Genomic DNA, 20,614 nt, shown 5'->3' on the forward strand with positions numbered 1-20,614 from the left:
GTGTAGTCCCCGTGGTAACTCGACCTAAGGCATGTCGACTCCAGCTATGTTATTCACATAGCTGGAGTTGTGTAGTGTAGGTCGACTTATCGCGGTAGTGTAGACATAACCTGTGTAAGTTATCACAGGTTGAGGGACTCAGAGTGGTAGCTGTGTTAGTCTGTATCAGCAAAAAGAACAAGGAGTACTTGTGGCACCTTAGAGACTAACAACTTTATTTGGGCATAAGCTTTCGTGGGCTAAAACTCACTCCATCAGATGCATGGAGTGGAAAATAAAGTAGGAAGATACAGAGAGAGAGAGAACATAAAAAGATGGGGGTTGCCTTACCAACTTTAATGAGACAAATCAATTAAAGTGTGCTATCCTCAGCAGGAGGAAAAATCACTTTTTTAGTGGTAATCAGGGTGGCCCATTTCAAACAGTTGACAAGAAGGTGTGAGTAACAGTAGGAGGAAGAATTAGCATGGGGAAATAGATTTTAGTTTGTGTAATGACCCATCCATGTAAAGTACACAATTTACAAACTAAATTACACAAACTAAAAACTGTTTCCCCATGCTGATTTCCCCCCCTGCTGTTACTCACCTTCTTGTCAACTGTTTGAAATGGGCCACACTGATTACCACTACAAAAGTGATTTTTCTTCCTGCTGAGGATAGCACACTTTAATTGATTTGTCTCATTAGAGTTGGTAAGGCAACCCCCATCTTTTCATGTTCTCTGTGTGTGTGTGTGATATATATCTTCCTGCTGTATTTTCTACTCCATGAATCTGATGAAGTGGGTTTTAGCCCATGAAAGCTTATGCCCAAATAAATTTGTTAGTCTCTAAGATTCCACAAGTACTCCTCATTCTTTTTACAGGTTAAGGGTGTTGGCTCTGAAGTTGTAGTGTATGGAAACCTGAATAAAGGATGTAGGTGCTGCTACTGACAGCTAATGAAGATCGTCCTTTATCTGATTTTAACGTTGTGCTGTGTCATAAATATAAAGGGAAGGGTAACCACCTTTAAATCCCTCCTGGCCAGAGGAAAAACCCTTTCACCTGTAAAGGGATAAGAAGCTAAGATAACCTCTCTGGCACTTGACCAAAATGACCAATGAGGAGACAAGATATTTTAAAAGCTGGAGGGGGGGAACAAAGTGTTCTCTCTGACTGTGTGATGCCTTTGCCTGGACCAGAGCAGGAATGCAGGTCAGAACTCCTGTAAAAAGTCAGTAAGCAATCTAGTTAGATTCTGTTTTGTTTAAAGAAAAGGAGGACTTGTGGCACCTTAGAGACTAACCAATTTATTTGAGCATAAGCTTTTGAAAGCTACAGCTCCGATGAAGTGAGCTGTAGCTTACGAAAGCTTATGCTCAAATAAATTGGTTAGTCTCTAAGGTGCCACAAGTCCTCCTTTTCTTTTTGCGAATACAGAGTAACACGGCTGCTACTCTGAAACCTGTTTTGTTTAAATGGCTGATAAAATAAGTTGTGCTGAATGGGATGTATATTCCTGTTTTTGTGTCTTTTTGTAACTTAAGGTTTTGCCTAGAAGGATTCTCTGTGTTTTGAATCTGATTACCCTGTAAGGTATTTACTATCCTGATTTTACAGAGGTGATTCTTTTACTTTTTCTTTAATTAAAATTCTTCTTTTAAGAACGTGATTGGTTTTCATTGTTCTTAAGATCCAAGAGTTTGGGTATGTGTTCACCTATGCAAATTGGTGAGGATTTTTATCAAACCTTCCCCAGGAAAGGGGGTGTAGTGCTTGGGGGGATATTGGGGGGGGGGCGACGTTTCCAAGTGGGCACTTCCCCTGTTCTTTGTGTAACACTTTGGTGGTGGCAGCGTTTAACCTAAGCTGGTAAGAATAGGCTTAGGGGGTCTTTCATGCAGGTCCCCACATCTGTACCCTAGAGTTCAGAGTGGGGAAGGAACCTTGACATGCTGTTTTTGGTCCAGGGATCCTCAGTCAAGTCTTAGCGCAGAGTGGTTTTCTTGTGGTGGCAGCAGAATTATGGGAAGTGTTCATTAACTGTTACTCTAGTATGGTGAAGCATAAAACATTATTTTTCTCGCCGGGTTCCTAAAACTAGTCTAGTAACTCTTCATTTAAAGTTGGCCTGGTTAACGCTGTTTCGTTGCTGATCAATTAGAGAACATGCTCATTTAAAGTTGTGCAATGCTGCCTTATAATGTTGTTTGGCAGCCATCTGCTTTGTCACTGCTTGCAGAAAGAGCAGCCTGTTGGCGCTAGCTGGTGGGGGCTTGGAACCTGGGTGGACCGTCGGCCCCCACATCAGCTTCTCGCTCCCCTAAGTTCCCTGTGCGGCAGCTGCCCAGCAGGCTATCAGTTGCTGGCAGTTCAGCTGCCCCTCCCCCATGGCCATGTGCTGCTCCTGCCCTCTGCTTTGGAGCTGCTGGTGGGAGCCTCCTGCTTGCTCTCCTGCTGGTAATAGCCCATCCAAAGTGATAACTCTCTTCACAGTGTGTATGATAATCAAGGTGGGCCATTTCCTGCACAAATCCCACCTTGATTATCACGAAAGCTCATGCTCAAATAAATTGGTTAGTCTCTAAGGTGCTACAAGTCCTCCTTTTCTTTTTGCGAATACAGACTAACACGGCTGTTACTCTGAAAACTGTGAAGAGAGTTATCACTTTGGATGGGCTATTACCAGCAGGAGAGTGAGTTTGTGTGTGGGGGCGGAGGGTGAGAAAACCTGGATTTGTGCTGGAAATGGCCCAACTTGATGATCACTTTAGATAAGCTATTACCATCAGGACAGTTGGGTGTGAGGAAGTATTGTTTCATGGTCTCTGTGTGTATATAATGTCTTCTGCAGTTTCCACGGTATGCATCCGATGAAGTGAGCTGTAGCTCACGAAAGCTCATGCTCAAATAAATTGGTTAGTCTCTAAGGTGCCACAAGTGCTCCTTTTCTTTTAACAGTGTGTTAACCCTTGAGGGCTCAGTTGAGTGCTAGTTCATCATTTAGCACTAAGGCATTATCCGGGAAATATCCCACCCTCTGACTCCACCATCTTAACCAAGCTTCACAATCGTCATTGCTGTGTACTGTATTAAATTGTGAAAAAAGGTATACTGTATGTATATATATAGTGTGTGTGTATATATATGTATACTGTGTATGTATATGTGCGTATATATATATAAAACTTTTTGTCTGGTGAAAAAAATTGTCCTTGGAACCTAAACCCCCTCCCCATTTACATTAATTCTTATGGGGAAATTGGATTCGCTTAACATCGTTCCGCTTAAAGTCAAATTTTTCAGGAACATAACTACAACATTAAGCGAGGAGTTACTGCAATATTAAAAAAATCTTAGTGAAATAGAGAATGTATTTTATTTGACTAATTTAAAAAAAAACCTTGTGTAGGAATAGAAGGATTTTTCTAACTGTGTTTGGGGCCCAATACTTTCAGTATGTGTCTCTTCAATCTTATAGCCAGAAATATAAGGTATTTCTGGAATCTAAAGACAGAAAAGGCCATTTTAGGCGGTCCAGTCCATCTCTATGTTGTTCCCTTTTGTATGCTTACTAGGATTCTGATTATTTTTCCTAATGAGAGTTAAATTTGTCAGGCTAAAGAGGTGTGACTGAAGAGATGGACTCTTTTTGGGTATGTCCCTGATAGTAGTAGCTAATGAAGTGTTTTTCTTCTTGTTTTCTAGCATCCCACCAAAGCAGAAGAAAAACTACTTAAGCACCTAAGATGTGAGAAGATCCTTCCTTTTTCAAAAGGAACCATTTATTTTCCATAATGGATCGAAGTAAGCGGAATTCAATAGCAGGATTTCCACCACGCTTGGAGCGCATTGAAGACTTTGATGGGGGTGGCGGAGGTGATGGGACTGTGTCCCAGGTGGGGAGAGTTTGGACCTCTTCGTACAGAGCCCTGATAAGTGCCTTTTCCAGACTTACACGTCTTGATGACTTCACCTGTGAGAAAATAGGCTCCGGTTTCTTCTCTGAAGTGTTCAAGGTGGGTGGCTAACCTTAGTGATTCTCCTCTTTCAAGTCGATGATGCAGTATTTTGTACAGAGGCTGTTTCCTCGTTTCTGAATGGGGGCCTCTCCTGGTCTGTTAATCACCTGAAGTTTTTGTATGTGCTTTGCCTAGGGGTGGGTAAGTGGTGGGGATCTTGGCAAGTAGCATAACGTTTTCCCCAACCACTTACAATATGGTGTGTCATTTATTTTAGGAAAGTTGCAGAGGAGGATGTGGGAAATGGTGGAAAATTTTTGGATTGGCTTTTTGTTTCTTATCTATGTTTTAGTCAATGCATGCACACATTAAATATTTATCTCTTATACGCCGGGGAACCTGTGGTCTGGATGTTTTCCATTTGGCTTTCTAATTGGGCCTGCAGAACTGCATTTGTTTCTTTAGTACAGGTTGCTGATCTTCTTTGCTTCCTAACAGGAGAAGTAGACATGTTGTGATGTTGGCACATAATTGTGGAATTTGAAACAACATGCTGTAGTTTATTGCACAATGCCTTTGTACCCTCCTCCTCTTTTCTGTTTCCATCTCTTCATTCCCTGCTTTCTTTTTCTTATTCAGTTTTTCAATAAAAAGAATCTCTTATTCTTTGAGCAGATCTGTGGTTGTGGCAGTCACCTGCTTCTTCTCAGTGTTTACAGCGTCTACTGACTTTCCAAACTGTAAAGCCAAGATGAGATTGTGCAATCTCAAGTTTGTGTCAGCAGTGTTCTGCCGTTCTGGCTCTTCTAGTAAGGTTTATAGCCATTTTGATTTTTGCTAGGTATTAGGCCAAGTAAAATATTTTTAAAGCTCTTAACTTTGCTATAGGGGAATTGATAAATGCATTGACTTTTAGACTTTAAGGTGTTGCAGAGATTATTGGCTTCCTTCCCCGATTTTATGGCTTTGAATAAAGTCATAGTCCAAATTGTATTTACATCTCTGTGACATGAGATATAGCTTTTCCAGATGTTACATTAGTGATGTAACATTTCTTTTGTACTGTATATTTTAAAATTGTAAAAGCTCCTAATTCTGTGGTTAAATGCTTAAATTACAAATTTAAAATAAAGATTACATTACATAAATTATGATTTTTAAATTTTGTTTACACCTCTTTGCCCAGAAATGTTCAACACTCCATATGTAGCTATCTGCTTCTGGTGCAAAGGCATAGCAGTGCAAGGAGTAGCCTCTCAGTAACTGGAGAAAGTGAATTCATGTTATAACGGTACACAGAATGATGCTGTTTCTTGTTTGCATTTCTAGGAGCTAATGTAATCTCCGGCAGGCCCTGTATGTGCTGTGCAAACAGGCTTTTTAGATTAAATTGATTGTTCTTAATCTACCAGCCAATATTGATGGATTTAATGGGAAAAGTTTCACAAGGCGGAGAAGGCAGATGTTCCAGGTGGAAGAGGCAGTATGGAAGAATGTCAGGAAACAAAAGTGGGTGAGGGCTTTAGTGGGAGCAGTTAGGAGCAAGGTGTGGGCAGAGGAAGGATACATTACCAGCATATGTGCTAGTTGATCTGCTGCTTTAGTTTTCTAGAAGAGATGATCTTATCATGACAGGCCACACGGAAGATCTTTGCTTCTATATACAGTTTAGTGAAGGCAAATAGTAGCTGCCACTGAGCTTCGTTTTTAACAATCAATGTGCTTGACATTCTCTAGTCCTTTGTCAAAGGTATTTAACTTGTAACTCCACTGCAGAGTCAGTCTCTTGAATGAGCATGTTACATTAGGCACGTGTTTGACCTATGGTGGTGATGTGGTTTTAAAATGTAATATCTCTGGGATCTGTTCCTCCAGAAGTGATGGCAGATCATCTGCAGGGAGTAAAGGATGCCAAAATGGTGGAGTCTGGTTCACATTCTCTTCTCTTCTCACCCCCTCCCCCCCAAAATTACTGTGGAGCAAAAGGGATGAGAAATGTTTTAAGATGATATCCTGTGATGCAGTTTTAGTGCTTACTTGGGTGATAAGTTTGTGCTCTGCTATGATGTCAGTAGGGCCACCTATGTTATTAACCTAAGTTCACTGGTGCTCTGATTTCATATTAAGCTTCTTGATGTATGTCCAGTATGGAGACCATTTCATGGTTCAAAGGACTAGAAGTTCATCTTGGTATGCGGTCTCTAAGGTGGAAAATCAAAGTCAAGAAAAATCCAAGATAATTCTAGTCTTTTTTTCTGAGGCAGCTTTGTGAGTGGGTAGAAAATACAACTTTCTAGCTTAATGAAATTATATGAAATAAGAGCTTTGGTGACACCATTCTGAAGTATTCATCAAACATTGGATTAAGAACATAAGAACGGCCATACTGGGTCAGACCAAATGTCCATTTAGCCCAGTATGCTGTCTTCCGACAGTGGCCAATGCCAGGTGCCCCAGAGGGAATGAACAGAACAGGTAATTATCAAGTGATCCATTCATTCCCTGTCACTCATTCCCAGGTTCTGGCAAACAGAGGCTAGGGACACCATCCCTACCCATCCTGGCTAATAGCCATTGATGGACCTATCCTCCATGAATTTATCTAGTTCTTTTTTGAACCCTGTTATAGTCTTGGCCTTCACAACATCCTTTGGCAAGGAGTTCCACAGGTTGACTCTGCTTTGTGTGAAAAAATACTTCCTTTCGTTTGTTTTTAAGTAGGCTTTGTATCTGTAACACAACCAGGGATACTTTGAAAGGCTAACTGGTTGCAATATGGTCAGTTCATTTTATTTGTCTAATTTCTGTGATTAGTTGAAAAAATTCTTTTCCAAGTACAATCCATCACAGTGGATGCAATTGCTTGCTCTTAAATTGGGGGTTGTAATAAATACTAGTTTAAAAGAAAGTACCTTTATGTATAACACCTATTAATGCAAAATCATGAGAAAAACATAACTAGCAGCAAGTACAGCACATGTTGGTTTTGTTTTCTATTAATGGTTGTGTGCCCAGGCAAATCTTAATGCACTATTGAATTCTTGTTTTATACACTTCCTATAATAATTGCAGAAAAAATTTCTAGTGGAACTTTAAGGGCTTTTAAGTGACCAATGCATCTGAAGAAGTGGGTTTTTTTTACCCACAAAAGCTTATGCCCAAATAAATCTGTTAGTCTTTAAAGTGCCACCGGACTCCTTGTTGTTTTTGTGGATACAAACTAACATGGCTACCCCTATGATACTCAATAGTGACAAGTTACTTAAATCCAGATGGATGTGTTTTGGGGTTTACACAGCATGGAGTATTAATCTGGCATATTATTAGCTAGCAGTGTAGCAATTCTTGCATCCTTAACATCATATAATATAAAATTAGAGCTTAATATTTCTCTGAGCTGTCATACTGAAATAGCTGGTATAGTTAGAAGTAGTTGGCTAATAATTGGCTTCTGGCTTAGACTCCAAAGGCCTGTGCAGAACATGAAGGACGGTTCTCAAATTGGGCTAGGCATGAAAAATCTTTTATTAATAAAACAAGTTTTAAGTTTCCAGCTAGGAGGCAAGTGTACGGCAAGACCTTCAGGTACTGACAGAGCTATAATTCAACGTGGGGGAGATGTGCGTCAGACACTGAAACTAAATCCTACACTATGAAACACACGCTGTTCATTATACAATACAGTAAGACTGAAGTGAACAATTAATTTGTCTTCTGTTCAGAGCTCCTTCTGCGAAAAGTGTTTTGTGCTGTTAGCTTTATACAAGGCCTTATGTATTCTGCAGCAAGCTGTACCTAAACTCTGTGGTAAGGCTCCTGAATTCTGTGACAGACTGGAAATTCTTCAGCCGCCTTGGGTGAATTTTAAAATCAGGCTTTTTTCTGACCAAAATACAGTATGAGTAATACAACTAGCCCAGAATGCCCTGGGGCATTCATTTTAATATTGATTCTATTTAATTCACTCTGCCCATGAATTTTCAGTTTCCAATGTGTGGAAGATTTTTGTATTGACAACATAACAAACTGTCTTGTGGAACCTGTTATTAGGATTCTGGAGTTTTGGGAGCTATGAAGGGACAATAGAGGGTTTTGGAAGCCAGGAAGGAATGAGAAGTAGATTGGGATTGTGGAATAAGCACACTAGCTGGGTTTCCTTGCTAAAATGATCTTCAGTGAAGCAGTTAATGTTGACAGTTAAACACCTTACAAATGTCTACATTACATCTATGCAGTTACTTTTATCAATCAAACTTGTAATCTCTTCAAAGAATGAGATCAGGTTTGTTTGAAAAGACCTATTTTCCATAAAACCAAATTGACTAGCATTAATTACATTCCTATCCTTTAAGTCTTTATCAGTTGAATCCCGTATATTTAGCTTAAAATGTTGCTCTTGAACAATCTGCTGAGGTTTCAGTATATTCTATGTCATACTGGCATTTGATACCCTTCTAGATTAATTTAAAAGATATAATCTTCAGACATATTAGTTTTTCCTGGTAATCCTTATTACAGCCCTCCTGGTAATCCACCCCCTCGAGGGGAATAGTTCTGAGCACTGGGAGCCTGTCCACACTCGCTCTTTAAAGCGCTCAGACTTGCTGCGCTCAGGGGGGTGATTTTTTACCCCCCTGCCCTCCCCCGAGCCAGCAAGTTAGAGCGCTATAAAATGTAAGTGTAGACAAGCCCTAAATGTCACTTAAAGAAGAGCATTCACAAGGACTTCCTTTAGGTCTAAGCTAATACATACTAGATACACATACACCCAGTGCAGTCTGGCTATGTGACTTCCTTATAATTCATACAGAAAGTTTGTAAATCTTTGATAGTTCTCTTATACGTAGAACTAAAAAGAAAGTAAATTTTGTAATTTATTTTGTTCATGCTTTATTTTTGTATATATGTATAGGCACATTCTTGCACCTCTTGCTGAATCCATGAATAACAGTGTACGTTCTTTGAGTAAAAGCAAAGGACTAATCAGTTTCGCTTTCTAATTCCATGATCTTATGAGTTCGTAATGTTCTTTTATTTTGAAAGTAAAGTGGCCATATGATCTGGTGGCTGAATCCTCTCAGATGCCATGGTTATTGGTGCGGCCAAACATGGGACTTGTAGCATCAAAAATGAGAGGCCTCTAATACCTGTTCCATTATTCAGTGTGTCACTCTCCCCAGCTTTCGTGAGCTATAGCTTACTTCATCGGAATGTAGTTCACGAAAGCTTATGCTCTAATAAATTTGTTAGTCTCTAAGGTGCCACAAGTACTCCTTTTCTTTTTACGGATACCGACTAACACGGCTGCTACTCTGAAAAATCTCCCCAGCAGGCTGACAACTCAAGCCAAGGCAGCAGGCTAATTCACTCACATGCGAATAGAAAGAAAAGAAATGTTAAAAGGTCATAGTGTGTTCAAGCCGATTCACTTATTAGAATAGAACAAATGAGGATGTTATCACATTACATATACATGGCATATGCCTGATAATTACATTTGCCCTAAATACTTGAAAACTAGTGAAATGCTAATGTTGTTCTCTTCACTCATCTGAAACTTGTTGATTTACATTGCAGTTAGTTAGCTCTAAATCAAAAGGTGTGTTAGCATTAGGAAGAGAATTTATTTAATATGTAATACTGCATGAAAACTAATGAAGGATTGTTTCTGGCTATCTCTGTTCCTGTAAACTAAGAAAGTTTGTCTGGGTGGGTGTATTTAAATGCATTATATATGTGTCTGCAATGGGATTGCCCATAACTGGAACAGAAGCCTTAGAAAAGTAAATAAGCATGCTAACTTCAAAGCATGGGTCCTTACATTCAACAATGGGAAATCTACAAACCCATGCTGTGGTGGGATTATATGCCAGATTGCTTTCCAGGGAAGACAGCTATCAGAATAAACCCTGGGCATGATCCTGTATCTCTGGACTGATGATTCTGAGTGAATACACACAGGTCCCCAAAGCCATTTTCATAGAAACGTAGGACTGGAAGGGACCTTTGAGAGGTCATCTACTCCAATCCCCTGGATTCGTGGCAGGACTAAGGATTATCTAGACCATGCCTGACAGGTGTTTGTCTAACCTCCTCTTAAAAATCTCCAGTGCCAGAGATTCCACAACCTCTCCAGGCAATCTATTCCAGTGCTTAACCACCCTGACAGTTAGGAAGTTTTTCCTAGTGTCCAACCTAAACCGCCCTTGCTGCAATTTAAGCTCATTGCTTCTTGTACTATCCTGAGAGATTAATTAGAACAATTTACCTCCCTCCTCTTTGTAACAAACTTTTTTGTACTTTAAAACTGCTATCTTGTCCCCTCTGTCATCTCTTTTGCAGAGTAAACAAATCCAGTTTTTTCAGTCTTCCCTCATAAGTCATGTTTTCTCGACCTTTAATCATTTTTGTTATTTTCTCTGGACTTTCTCCAGTTTGTCCCGATCTTTCCTGAAATGTGGCACCCAGAACTGGACACAATACTCCAGTTGAGGCCTAATCAACGCAGAATAGAGCAGAGGAATTACTTCTTGTGTCTTGCTTACAACACTCCTGCTAATATATCTCAGAATGATGTTTGCTTTTTAAATTTATTTAGCAACAGTGTTATACTGTTGACTCATATTTAGCTTGTGATCCAGTATGACCCCCCAGACTTCTTTCAGCAGTACTCCTTCTTAGGCAATCATTTCCCATTTTGTATGTATGCAACTGATTGTTCCTTCCTCAATGGAGTACTTATTGAATATCGTCTTTATTTACTTCAGACCATTTCTCCAGTTTATCCAGATCATTTTGAAATTTAATCCTCTCCTCCAAAGTACTTGCAACTCCTCCCAGCTTGGTATTGTCCACAAACTGTATACGTGTACTCTCTATGCCATTATCTAAATTATTAATGAAGATATTAAACAGAACCAGAAGTACTGGAACAGGGGACCCGGGGGCCACGGCTCCCCCAGTTTTTAACAGCTGGAAGGGTGAGCAATGCGGGGAGGGGGCAGAGAGGTGTGAGTGGGAAATGGGGTCTTTGGGGGAAGAGGTGGCATGGGAGTGGTGCCTTGGGGAAAAGGGCCAGTGTGAGGGCAGGAGCTTGGGGAGAAGAGGCAGTGCGGGAATGGCGTCTTGGGGGGGGTAACGTAGGGGGTGGGGCTCAGTTAGGGAGCCTGTGGCCTCCCCACTTTTAGGAGGCTTCCGCCACTCTGAACTGGACGCACAACCGATCCCTGCGGGACTGCACTGAATATGCCCTTCCAGCTTGCCTATGAACCATTAATATCTACTCTCTGGGAACGGTTTTCCAACCAGTTATGCACCCACCTTATAGTAGCTCCATCGAGGTTGTATTTTCCTAGTTTGTTTATGAGAAGGTCATGTGAGACCGTATCAAAAGCCTGAATAAAGTCAAGATACAACACATCTACCACTCCCCTCCCCCCCCGCCCCCCCCCCATCCACAAGTGTTACCATGTCAAAGAAAGCTATTAGGTTTTTGGGCAACCGTCAGAGACTTACAGGTACTGGCAGACATTACATCTCTGTTATCAATTGAACTTACAAACTCTAACTCACCTGTTATATATTTTACTTGCTTTAACCTCTCAATACATCTCATTTCTTTTCTTAGCTAATAAATCTGTAGTTTATTTTACTAAAGAAATTGGCTGTCAGCATTGTTTTTGGTGTGAGATCTGGCGTATCCATTGACCTGGAGTGAATGACTGACCCTTTGGGGTTGGAAGAACCTAATGAGTGGTGAATTTTGGTTTTAGTAACCTTTCATCATAAAGTTCATTTTGTCTGAATGGTAAAGAGGGGCTGGAGAATTGAAGGGGACTGTCCGTGGCTCCAAGGTAAGACTAACATAGTAGTCCAGGAGTGCACATTTGTTATGGGCTTGGTGAAATCCCCTTCCTTAGAAGTTTTTAAGGTCAGGCTTGACAAAGCCCTGGCTGGGATGATTTAGTTGGGATTGGTCCTGCTCTGGGCAGGGGGTTGGCCTCCAGAGGTCCCTTCCAACTCTGTTATTCTATGATCCTATGAAATCTAATTATAGGATATACCACCAATTTGGGGTGTCTACCTTTTTTGAGAGTCTGACCTGAGATTGGCGCTCTTAACTGTAAGCCATACCGTGACCCAGAATCTTAACAGAAGTGAGAATTTTCTTTAGATCAGGTAGTAGACTCCTGTATTTTTGGTGCTGGAGGTTCTGGGTTTAATAGATGTTCATGCTCCTGGTGTCTGTATTTACACCATCTTTCTTTGTTATAAATGCATAGCATAAGTACTAAATATTACTTATCTGTCAGGAGTCTTACATCTTGCTATAAAGTACATCTGTTTTAAAAACATGCTTTTTTAGAAAAACCTTTCAATGCTCATCTAGTATAAGCCTCAAACCATTAACTGAATTTAATGTTCATTTAAGGTGCTGGATTGACAGTTATGGAGTCCTCTATTCATAGAACTCATTGCAAACTTCCGTCCATTCTAACCCTTCTTTCCCTCTCCTCTGATGGCCCTGCTAACTTATCTTAACCCTGATTTTGAAGGGCCATGCTATGTATAAGACTGCAGTGGGACCCAGTTAGAGCTGCTTCCGGGGCTAGCTACATGTGTTCGGCTCAAACAGCAGGCTGCCTCCAGCCCAAGCTTCTCTTTTCCTGAGATGTTCAGATCAACTGTGCAAGATGCCAGTGGATGTCCCCAGCAGATGTCCCCTTCCAAAAGCAATAATGTGACCTTCATGTTTGCCTGGTAGGAAATAAAGGAGGAGTCACCAAGTGAGCAGAACTGTGAACAAATATCGGGGGGGGGGGAAAATAGAAGTGCAGAGTGTGTGTGTGTGAGAGAGAAACAAAACAAAAACAAACACATACAGAACAAAAAGGACAAAGGGGGAGAGAAAATGGACGGAAAGGAAAGGCAGCGACAGCAACATGTGAACTAGGGGTACAGTACAAGAAGACATGGGTGGGAGGAGTGAGAGGATATCTAGCCCCAGTCTATTCAAAGGGGAAAGAGTTTGGAAACCACTGACGTGGGACATTTCAGGGAGCATGCTTCAAACTTGGAATCTTTAATTAACCTTGCCTGTTGGCAGGTAAGTAAACAATAAATCGTTTGAACCTTCAGCGTGTTTTAAATACAAATATAAGTCTGCACATGGTTGACAGTCTCATCAGAAAGGCCAAAGATGGAATTGACATGGAGACTGAACAGCACTGTCATCACTGGAGGTGGTCACATTGGCTGGGTGATAAAGCTTTCATGGCTGCTCTCTGTGTGGCACCTGTTCTCTGCATAAATAGGACTTCAGTCTCCGGGGTGGTCAAGCCAGCACCTTTAAGCTGCACTGAATTAATTTAAAGGCTTTAAAAAAAAACCCAAAAAAACCCAACCTACTAAAAAGGAGATTCTGGGAGTTCAGAGTAAATGTATCATTTTGTGATTTTAAGAATATATTTAAAGTTTAAATAAAATGTGAAAAATAAAATCTTAGATGTTAGGATTACTACAGCATTTGAAAACAAGTTAATGCAAAAGCTAAAGTGTAATGAGACAAATCCAGAACTAGTGCAATTGTAACGGATTTAAAGGAGATTATAGGATGAATTTGACCCAGTGTCTAATACTGAGTTGTATGGTTGTATGTGTTTTAATAACCTCTACCACGCTTTTCTCCCCCCACCCCCTGTTTTGTCTTCACATTTGAAGCCATGGTTACATTCTTGAAGGTGGTGATAATTAATATTCACGCACAATCATTAAGTAAGAAGAGTACTTATTTATAATTTTCCCTTTATAGATAAAGGCAGGAAAAATGCTGGTTTTGAGCATATTAGCTGTTGGGATATGAGGTTTACTGATGCTAACGACTTGTAACCACAACTTGTTTCATGCTGCTTATGCTAGTTCATGTTTTTGGCTTTCTGGGGTTGCGGCATACTTAGCAGACAGTTTTTTTTTTCCTGTCCTTTTTTGTACATTAGACACTACTGCATTTAGTTTCTCCTAAGAACTAGTCTTTGTATTGGCCACTAGATATAACCGCTCTTTTCAGTTTTACCTTTACTATGTTTTTGTTTGTACAGACTTAAAAATAAAAAATATGCTTTCTTTTCCACCTAGCATGGTCCTTATAAATGCCACAGATGATGTATCTTTCTTGTACCTCCCTTGGTTCATATTGCCCTTCCAAAGTAAAATAAGACCTTGTAAGGGGAGCCATTGGGCAGAGAGTGGCTCCCTAACCAATTTCTATCCTTTATATCGTCTAAACTCTTATTTGTTGCTCTCTCCTTAAAGTTGGTTCTTAGCTGCTGCTGTAGCCGTCAAACACAGGTGATGCAGTGGAGGTCAGATATTGAGGGAAGATTTTCTTGTAGAAAAGTATTGATTTCAGCCACTCACCTAGGGAGCTGACTCTAATAATTAATCACGAGTGGAACTAGTGATGCAAATGAGCAGTCTTCTACATCAGCAACAGTAAAGGTTTGTTAAAGTCCCCATCCCCAACAAAAACCTCAGAAATTATTTGATTACGCTTAGAAATAAGACTGCAAAATAGGAGGCAAGCAGTGAAAACCCCTTGCCTAGACTCATATCTCAGACATTTTTTCTTTCCCCATTTGCAGTTACTGAGCAGAGTCACATTTGTACATTATATTCTACCGCTTCATATGCGTGCACCTAACTTTGCGAAACTCTAAATCTGCAGCAATTAACGTAGTCACATACAAATGCTAAGGAGGCATTTCTGAGATGCTATATGAAGCACGCTGATATGTTGCTTTCTGGTATATCTATATGTAAAGGGACCCTGCATATTTTCTCTGTTTGGTGACCTGTCCATGCTTTGTCCTATTTGTGGAAGACTTGGCAATTCTGTCAAAATGTTTGAAGGACTGGTCATGCAGATCTACAACAGGACAGATTCTGTTTTGCTTTCATCCAGACATACAGGTGTAACTTCTCTAGGTTTCTTTTCAAGCACACTAATAACCTACAAGGAAGCACTTCTAATAGTGGGTAAAAATAAAGGCAGAACTGCAGTAGAAGTCAGCTGATATCAGCTAAGTCAGCTAAATCACACAGGAAACCTCAAACCCACATCTGCATTTTCTGCTTGTCACTACTTAATCTAAAGGTGTTCTCTATCATTTTCTGACATGTCCTTCTGAGCAGCACTATCACTCGGCCTGTACTAGGAAGATGAATTTGTTAGTTGCATTGAGGAATGTTCTTTGAGTTAGCCTGAATTAGTGTAACTGATGGAGTAGTTAGTCTCCGAACACAGCTTAAAATGTAGAGGTGAGGATGTACAATACCCTTGGTATTTGTGGGTCCTGCATAAATCCGTTTAACTAGGGTAAAGGACTTTATTTTATATAGATTCTTATAAATGTTAAGAGGGCACCTGTTCACATACTGTTAATACCCTTGACATAGCATATTATTTGTGATGTATATAAGTACTGGAATACTGTGTAGATTTTTAGTGTCCACATTTTAAAAATGATGTTGAAAAATGGGAGAGGGAGCAGAAAACAGCCGCAAAAATGAATTGAGGGCTGAAGAAATGCCTTACAATGAGGGACGTAAAGCTCAATCTGTTTAGTTTATCAAAAATGAGTGAGAGGTGACGTGATTCACAGTGCATAGGTACCTTCACAGGGAGAAAATACTGAGTACTAAAGGGCTCCTCAGTCTAGCAGAGAAAAGGAGCACAGGAACCAATGACTGAAAGCTGAAGTCAAACAAATTCAAATTGGAAATGAGTCACAAATGTTTAAGAGGATGATAAGCCATTGGAACAAACTATGAAGAGAAGTGATGTCTTCAAATCAACACTGGATGCTTTTCTGGTAGACGTACTTCAGTCAAATACAAGTTTTATTGGGCTCAGTATAGGGGTTACTGGGTGAAATTGAATGGCCTGTGATATACAAGAGGTCAGTGGATGATCGAATGATCCTTTCAGGCCTTAAAGTCTATGAATAAGTTAATTGTAGCAGTAGAGTTCAGTATAATAACCATCACCACCAGCACGCCATGCAATTTAATCTACTCTCCCTCCAACAATTCTCCTCCCTTACAATTTCCAATCCACTGCACTCCCATTTTCAGATGCTTGTGGAAAAAAGGGGAGCATTGCAAAGTGGCCGGAAGGTGACTCGACTATTTCAGATTAAGTTGGGGGAGTGGTGCAAGGTGATCTGGTTCTGGCTGAAAGCAGAATCTGCATTTGACCACTTCGCTGTTTTCTGTGTAATTTGAATTGTAGCCTTGCTCATCTGTCTCACTAGCTATACTGAATTATCCTCTTTGGCTTTGTTTTAAGGGGAAAAATAGGGTACGTTTGCCATCATATTAGCTCAGTTGAGTTAGCTTAACATAAGTGAAAAACCTTGTTAAAATTCAGGCTTTTCAGTTGCTTTATGCTAACCCGACGGAAATATCATGATGGAAAAAACACACCCTTTTTGCCCATCAGGACCTACACACACCCAGTAGCTTACAGAGTATCTTTTATTGTGCGTTGTCCCTCACTCACAGAAGTACTGGAAGGGTTAGGCTATAACTAATAACTAGAATTTTTAAAAATGTAAGCGTTAAGGAAGATGTGTAGAAAGAGTACTACAAAATAAGCAAAGGGCTTTTGCATGTTGACATGAAGTGATATTTGAGGAAAGGAACCAGTCTGTCTGCCTGATCTGGATGCCCCTTGAACTGATAATGGTTTTGCATTTCTTTAATGCCTTTCAACATTCAGATAGTTCCATAACCTCTTTGAGACAGGTGAAGGATATAGAGGGATCCCTTGACCTATTGCTGAAATGCAGCCACTGTTAACAGTACACAGCAACACTATGCAAACACTTAGGGCAGGCAGTGAAATATATTACTGTATCCAGATGGAACTGTAGTGAGAATTCAGGGGAATTTGGCCAGGACACTGAGAGGCAAAACAAATAGTAAATATAAAATATGCATATGGGCTCTTTAATGACCACAGGTAGTGATAACCTCAGTTTTGCTCAGCTCATTGAGTAAAATCGTGATCCCCTTAATATCATCCTGGGACAATGATTCATTATCGAGCTTGAGGGAAGAATTCTATCTACTACTGTAAACTGCCAGGGCTATTTTCTGTAGCATCCAGATGTTCAATGGAGACCTCCCATCCAAGGCATTTTTCTCCTTTACAGTGACATTCATGAGTCAACAGCTTCGGCAGCTGAAGAATTCCATTAGGATCCTTACCAGTCCTGTTGCTTACAGATTGTAAATGAATAGAAACATGGGTGGTTCTTCAAATTACTGTCCACATGGATTCCACATATGAGGCTCATGTGTGTGAGATTGGAGTCTTTTGGCCCGCAGTGTCCATTAGGGCTGTGCCTATGGCCTAGATGTCCTTGCACCCCCCACCCAAGAGCATGAAGTGCTGAGTGAGTCTGACTTTCCCTCAGTTCCTCCTTGCTGCCGGTGGCAGTGAGACAGAATCCTTGCTGTGTCCTCCTGCTGCTTTGCATGCTGTGCTGGTTTACTGGTCTTGTTGCTCGTTGGTAACACTGACACCCACTCACCAAATTGCTTATTTTAGTCAGGTTCTGGTTTTTAGGCTAGGAACCCCAACCCCTCTCTCCCCTGATACCGAGGCTCTATCAAAATGGCAGAGGCAAAATCTCTAGGATTAAGAACCTGCCCCTGATCTGACAGTTCAATGCCACTCAGTGATGGGCACTCTCAGTGCCTGTTTTGTTTGGGAGGGATGTTTTCTTGCACTTTGTACCATACGTACATACCTCTGACAGACAGGAAGGAGCAGTGCTCCAGAATTGAGCTGCTAAGGCATAGGAGAAACTGTAGGCCAAGTGGAATGGGGTGTGTGACCCTAAGAGCATTCCAGGGCCAGGGGCTCACTGACATCAGGTTTCAGCAGGCCTGACCAATTTAGTGAACCCCAACTCTCTATGGTTACAATCTGTATCTAAAAGGTGTCAAGTAATATGTTGTTGGAAAGCTAATAACTCACAGATCATTAATATTCTTGCATAATCTATGTATGCAGTGTGTGTTAAAAGTTATGGGTATATGGTGCTGGGGTCAGAGTTGCTGCAGCGATAAGACACTCAGTGCATGGAAGCCAGGTTAGGGCTGTTGTACTGTAGGCGGGCTGCTGGCGTCAGTAGCCAATCCAGGGATGCACAGCACACAGAGACTTAGGCTTGCTTGTTGCTGACTCTGAATGTCCCAGGCAGGCATAGTAGTAAAGCTTTTTAAGGCACATTAGGGTTATGGGGCAGGCAGTGACACAACTGCTCACTGGTCTGGATTGCACCCCCAGAATGTTACAGGTGGAGGGGAGAGAACAGTGGTGGAACAAACTTTTTGAGACTGGTATCCAAAATCAATTGTTTGATTATTATGTGGGCCATGAAAGCTTAGAGAGAGGTTACTGAGATGTGTATTTAGTGGTCTACTTGTACCATCATAAGAACATAAAAACGGTCGTACTGGGTCAGACCAAAAGTCTGTCTAGCCCAGTATGCTGTCTTCTGACAGTGACCAATGTCAGGTGCCCCAGAGGGAATGAACAGAACAGGGAATCATCAAGTGATCCATCCCCTGTTGCCCATTCCCAGCTTCTGGCAAACCGAGGCTAGGGACAGTTTGGATATCGCTTGAATGTTTCTCTTAAGCAGCCACCACACAGCAGAAAGAGAGAATCCAACAGCTTTATCTGATTAGTAAAATCTCTGATATGTGGTAGTCTTGAAAAAACTTTAAAATATCAACTTGAACATCACATTTCTGTTTAGAAAACTTTGTACCTGCTGCTGTTACAAGTAAGACTTAATATTACTGTGACTGAGAGAAATTAGCAAAAAACATTATTTTTTGAGTTTTTCCCCTGTTTAGTCAGTCAGCTTCTTTGTGGCTGAAAAGACCTTCCTCAACAACAAGAAGGGAGCAGAACAGCTATTTCAATCTTAAAAAATTTAGGGCCCCGCTATTTAAAAAATGTTTAGTGAGAAACTTTTTTTTAAAAAAGCTTCAATTAATTACATAAATATTAACGTTATTAGCCACATGGAAACTTTTCTAATTGTTTGACCTTTTAAAACTTCCTATGCTAAATTGTTGGTGTATTGCAGTTAAATAGGGTACTTAATTACAAGATAATAAAGGTGTTCAGAGACTACGGGCTTGTCTACATTGGCACTTTACAGCACTGCAACTTTCTCGCTTGGGGTGTGAAAAAACACCCCTCTGAGCGCTGCAAGTTTCAGCGCTGTACAGTGCCAATGTAGACAGTGCATCAGTGCTGGGAGCTCTTCCCCGTGTGGAGGTGGGTTTTTTAAGCTGCAACTACACAAGCCACGTTAAAGTGAAGACGTGCCCGTAGGCTAACAGCCAAGACGGAATAAACTAGATAGTGACTGCACTTCTGGTTGATTGCAGTGATTTCTTCTTCTTCTTTTTCTTTTTTTTTGGTCATTTGTGAAGTGTTGGGCCTTGCTTTCCTTCTGGATGAAAGGGCTATGTCAACATGAGTCATTATCATTGTGTGGTTTTCCAGTAGAAAAGCAGGTGCAAGACTACACTGGCATGAAAATATGTCTCTTTCGTCTTAGACCTCACAACTTTTCAAGCACATTTAAAATGATCTGTGAGCTTTCTGTTCTGGATGAAGATATGCTGGGCTGGTTGCACTGGGATTTTCTGATTTTTGCCAGCTGGCAAAACATCCATGTTTATGTAAGCCCTTTCACAGCAGGGTACTGAGGGAAAGGTGCAGGGTTCCTGTTATTCATATAAGTGGGACACGCTGGCATACTACCAGTATTAATGTGAGTGACCTTATGGACGAGAGTACATAGCACAGGAGGATCGCTGTGATGGACCTATTATGTGGGAATTTTTAGTTTGTTTCTTGTAGTGACAATAGAACAGGGAAATAGGATGCCTCTCAAATGGTGGATTTTAATGGTTTGTGGCTAGTGCCTATCTGTGTGCAAAAGTGATGGAGCATGTTTGTGTGATTGACGAATATATCAAGTATAGAAAAGAAAAGTTCAAAAACTATTGTGGATGTAGTAAATTGAAACCCTCTCCTTTTCCATCCCAAATGCTTAGGATATACTTTGACCTGGACAGTGGATGTGAAGAAGCTGGGAGGCGAGGAGAGAATTCCAAATTGCTTCTATTTAAAACTCTAGCCATCTTCTGTCAGTCAGGTCCAGCTTTCTGTCGTCAGCAGATGAGTAGTTCTTTTTCTCTTTTCTGAATTTGCTTGATTAGGCCTTCTATTTGTTGGACTGTTGTGGGCGGGTGAGTGTTTGAAGAAATGGTAAAGGTTAGTGAGAGGACTGATAGAAACTGGTCTTGGTATGTTTGATCATCTCGAGACAGCTGATTGTGTCGGTGGGCATGCATGTGTGTTGGAAAGATGAATGTTACAGGGACATTGATCTGAGCTCATGTAGACTGTCTGCCTCAGTGTGCTGGTGGTAATACACTTTTTCCCATCCGTTCCCAGTGTGCAGTACAGTGCACTGGAAGATACTGTCCCAAGATGTTTCATGGGATGTACGGTAACTCCAGATGTTTATAACATTGGGAGTTGTGTGGCTAAATTGTGGCTCTCCATCAAGAA

General features: G+C 40.8%; 1 protein-coding gene across 3 annotated transcripts in view; it reads left to right on the forward strand.

Annotated features, from left to right (window-relative positions):
- Window positions 1-20,614, forward strand: part of TESK2 (testis associated actin remodelling kinase 2) — a 123,164-nt gene that overhangs the window by 11,744 nt on the left and 90,806 nt on the right. For all 3 annotated transcript variants that reach the window (XM_077825442.1, XM_077825441.1, XM_077825443.1), the window contains one exon: window positions 3,692-4,002. In XM_077825442.1, coding sequence (XP_077681568.1) covers window positions 3,781-4,002 — 222 coding nt within the window. In that variant the 5' untranslated portion in view covers window positions 3,692-3,780. The remainder of the gene's footprint in view (window positions 1-3,691; window positions 4,003-20,614) is intronic.

This window comes from Eretmochelys imbricata, chromosome 8 (assembly GCF_965152235.1).
Source record: "Eretmochelys imbricata isolate rEreImb1 chromosome 8, rEreImb1.hap1, whole genome shotgun sequence".
Taxonomy (NCBI): Eukaryota; Metazoa; Chordata; order Testudines; family Cheloniidae; genus Eretmochelys; species Eretmochelys imbricata.